The sequence below is a fragment of the Buceros rhinoceros genome, unplaced genomic scaffold, assembly GCF_000710305.1.
Source record: "Buceros rhinoceros silvestris isolate BGI_N320 unplaced genomic scaffold, ASM71030v1 scaffold16245, whole genome shotgun sequence".
Taxonomy (NCBI): domain Eukaryota; kingdom Metazoa; phylum Chordata; class Aves; order Bucerotiformes; family Bucerotidae; genus Buceros; species Buceros rhinoceros.
This window is the reverse complement of record NW_010414798.1, coordinates 2,460-3,673: the sequence shown is the minus strand read 5'-3', so window position 1 is coordinate 3,673 and position 1,214 is coordinate 2,460. Positions and strand designations below refer to the sequence as shown.

General features: G+C 62.2%; 1 protein-coding gene across 1 annotated transcript in view; it reads left to right on the top strand.

Annotated features, from left to right (window-relative positions):
• RASSF6 (Ras association (RalGDS/AF-6) domain family member 6) overlaps nt 1-185 on the top strand; it is a 7,773-nt gene extending 7,588 nt beyond the window's left edge. The window contains exon 10 of the mRNA XM_010137220.1: nt 110-185. Coding sequence (XP_010135522.1) covers nt 110-185 — 76 coding nt within the window. The remainder of the gene's footprint in view (nt 1-109) is intronic.
• Nucleotides 186-1,214: the final 1,029 nt, after the last annotated feature.

The window sequence follows — 1,214 nt, the reverse complement described above, 5'->3', positions numbered from 1 at the left end:
AAGGTTTCACCCCACCCTCCACCAGCCGTTCAGCTCACAGCTCGGGGTTTGGGCTGGACTGCCGCCGACGTGGTGATAGTTCAGCGCGTTCTCTCTCTCTCCACCTCAGGTACCTCAGAGAGAAGAGGCTGATATGCCAGCACCTTCGCAGCCGGACCGTGCAAAAAACCGAGACCACCGTCTGAGGCCTGCTGCCAATCCCCCGCGCGCCGCCTGGCCGAAGGGGAGTCGCTGGGCGTGCGTGGATGTGCTGTGCTTGGGGAGCACCGGGAGCACAGCAGTGATCTCCCAGCCACAGCTGAACCCTCCGCAGCTCTGGAAGCCAGGCTGGGGCCCACCCAAGGCGAGGCGTGAGGTCCCCCCAAGACCGGCACCGAAATGTAAGTTGGGGGGGAAATCCCGTGAAAAGCACGAGGCCGTAAAACCTCCTGACGTACAACCACAACCGACCGTCTGGGGTGTAAAAACTGCGGTGGTGCACCGAGGCGTGAGGTCCCCCCAAGACCGGCACCGAAATGTAAGTTGGGGGGGAAATCCCGTGAAAAGCACGAGGCCGTAAAACCTCCTGACGTACAACCCCAACCGACCGTCTGGTGTGTAAAAACTGCGTGTGTGACAGACGTGCGGCCAGCAGGAGCAGCAGGCAGGTGCTCGTCCTGCTCTCAGGGAAGTGCCGAGCTCTCGTGAGAGGAAGCTTGTCAGCAGAGGTGAGAGGGAGAAGGTGCTGATGTGTCGGAGATGGCACTCAGGCTGTTCGCTGCTCATAGAAAATGAAGTGAAATGCCGCGCAGGAGGCTGAAACCCTGCTGGCTTCACCTTGCTACGTGCCCAGCTCACTTCAGCTTTGAGCGATGGCCAAACCCCGTCAGTGGGGACACTCCTGCCTCACAAATAGCTGCTCGGCTGCCCCGCAGAGGAGGGGATCGAGCTCCCTGACCCCTGGCGAACCGCAGAGCAGGGACTGCTCTCACCACGGCGGCGCCGGCTGCTGTTGTGGAAGCAAAGGACTGTGCGAGTGGCTGTGGTTTGGGTTTGAGGGTGGGAACGAGGAGCGCGGGGGAGAGGCTGCGCTGGGTCCTGTCTGCCGGAGTCGTGCTGGCTGTCCAAGCCCCGAGTGTTGAGGTGTCAATAAAGCCCCTCTGTGCACAGCTGGCTGTCCTCTGCCGTGGGAGCTGCCGGGGTTGGAGCGAGGGGCTGGGGTTCCCGTGCGTTGT